The sequence below is a fragment of the Mandrillus leucophaeus genome, unplaced genomic scaffold (assembly GCF_000951045.1).
Source record: "Mandrillus leucophaeus isolate KB7577 unplaced genomic scaffold, Mleu.le_1.0 Scaffold122, whole genome shotgun sequence".
In the NCBI taxonomy this organism is placed as follows: Eukaryota; Metazoa; Chordata; class Mammalia; order Primates; family Cercopithecidae; genus Mandrillus; species Mandrillus leucophaeus.
This window is the reverse complement of record NW_012100543.1, coordinates 3,466,905-3,468,860: the sequence shown is the minus strand read 5'-3', so window position 1 is coordinate 3,468,860 and position 1,956 is coordinate 3,466,905. Positions and strand designations below refer to the sequence as shown.

Genomic DNA, 1,956 nt, shown 5'->3' with positions numbered 1-1,956 from the left:
CTCTCCAACATCCATTATGGTATTATGGTTATTTTCCTTTCTTCTGCTCTCATAATCACATAAAAATGACTAGAAGAAATCTATTTCAACAAAACTCTCATTTCCCCTACACATACAAGTCATTTATAATTTATTTATTTATTTTTTTGCTCAGTTTTCTTAGATATTTCTTTTAAGTCCTAAGTTCTTCTACTGAATATCTTCTAAGTCATTAATTCAAGCCCAAAACGTCAATTCATCAATTGAATGAATTCAGTTAAGCAATCATGGGGTTGTTTTTTGATACCAAAATGTCTTTTTGCATGTTCTTGAATCTCTTATTAGTTTTTCGTTTAACTTCTCAATTTGTCTCTTCTAGCAGCTGTATTTTCCTAGGCATGTGTTCTAATCATGTCAATTGATCTTCTTTCTAGAACTGTGCAACTCAAAGTACCAATCAGGGACAATATAAGGAGCTTGAGCCAGAATGTAAACCAGTCTGCTGTATCCTCTCTTAGACAAATCAGCAAAATTAAACAGTGAGCACAGTGATGTAGCTGATTTACATTCTGAGTCAAGCTCCTATCTCCTTGAGGACAAGCAACAAATAGTGTACAAATGAGCTAGTTGAGGGAATACGTTCTGGATTATCAGTCCTGAATGCTGTTGTCGAAGTGATGATGCAAGATAACTGTCAACCTCGAATTCTATAACTAGCTAAGTGATATTTTAAGACTAAGCACTGAGATAGATTACTCCCGTCCTCACTGAAACAACCACTGGAAGAGTAATATGAAAGAAAATGAACCCCAAAGGAAGCAGTGGGAATAATACAGTAAAGTTAAACTTGACTCTAACCTTATTTCAGAATCCACATCTCTGCTTAGGAACTTAGGTCTTGTATTTTCAGATGAATAATAACGTCCTGCAAAAACTTGATCACCCTCAGCAGTAAAAGCTTCTCTACAATTTTTGGGTGGCTTTTGGGACTGCATTACTGCACGAGCTACAGAATTATTCTAAAAGAATAGAGAAAAATAAATTTTTTAAAACGATGTGAAAATTTTTCTGATGTACAGAATTTCAAAATGTTACTTGTCCTTATTATTTTAATATGATTCAAGTATTCTTTTTAAAACATTCAAATAATTTTATAAAGTTAAATATAAGAATTTTAACACTTTCAAGGTTAGAAGAATTAAAACTATTTAAAAAGTCTTAAAACAGTTTAGTAAACAATGCTTCATGACAAATTGGTGTATATTTATTTTTAAATTTGAGTATTATCCATTTAAAAGTTAAAACTATTTTAAGTGCTTTTTAATGTGAAAATACAGGCTTTAGACCAGTTCATACTAATTATTTTTTCTAAATGACTTTTACACCCTAGAAAAGATATGAATGAATAGCAAATTCCAATAAAAGATTACTATACTGAAAAATGTACGGAAAGTCTGGAAATATTTAAGCACTGGAGGAAGTGAAAGAAGATTAGGTTAATTAAGGCCTAATCAACCTCTCTGGGGACAGACCTTTACAACAGGGCTTTATTATTTATTTTTTCAAGTACTATTCTAAAATATGAGAGAGTAGAACACACAAATAATTACAATATGAACATATGTGTATATATATATACACACACACACACACACATTTGAGTTATCTAGACCGTTCTTAGCTTCTGTTAATGAGAAAAAAAGACTTTTGTTTGTCTTGATTACAAATTTGTTTCAAATAACAAGACAATATAAATCACCTTGTCCCTTCTCAGCAAATTTATGCCAACAGAGGAAACAAAATACGGTGATCTAATCTAACAAGCACATAAAAATACCTACACAGATAAACAGTAAATATTGATTTATCTAACAGAGTACAAAGTTATATGAAAAAGAATTCGTAAGATATCAAGCAAAATACTTCATTTAAGTAGAAAGATAATAATATATGTATCTGTAAGGGCAAATAAAGAAT

General features: G+C 30.7%; 1 protein-coding gene across 1 annotated transcript in view; it reads right to left on the bottom strand.

The window, feature by feature from the left end:
* Nucleotides 1-1,956, bottom strand: part of SMC6 (structural maintenance of chromosomes 6) — a 120,332-nt gene that overhangs the window by 63,117 nt on the left and 55,259 nt on the right. Inside the window, exon 17 of the mRNA XM_011971451.1 lies at nucleotides 838-998. Coding sequence (XP_011826841.1) covers nucleotides 838-998 — 161 coding nt within the window. The remainder of the gene's footprint in view (nucleotides 1-837; nucleotides 999-1,956) is intronic.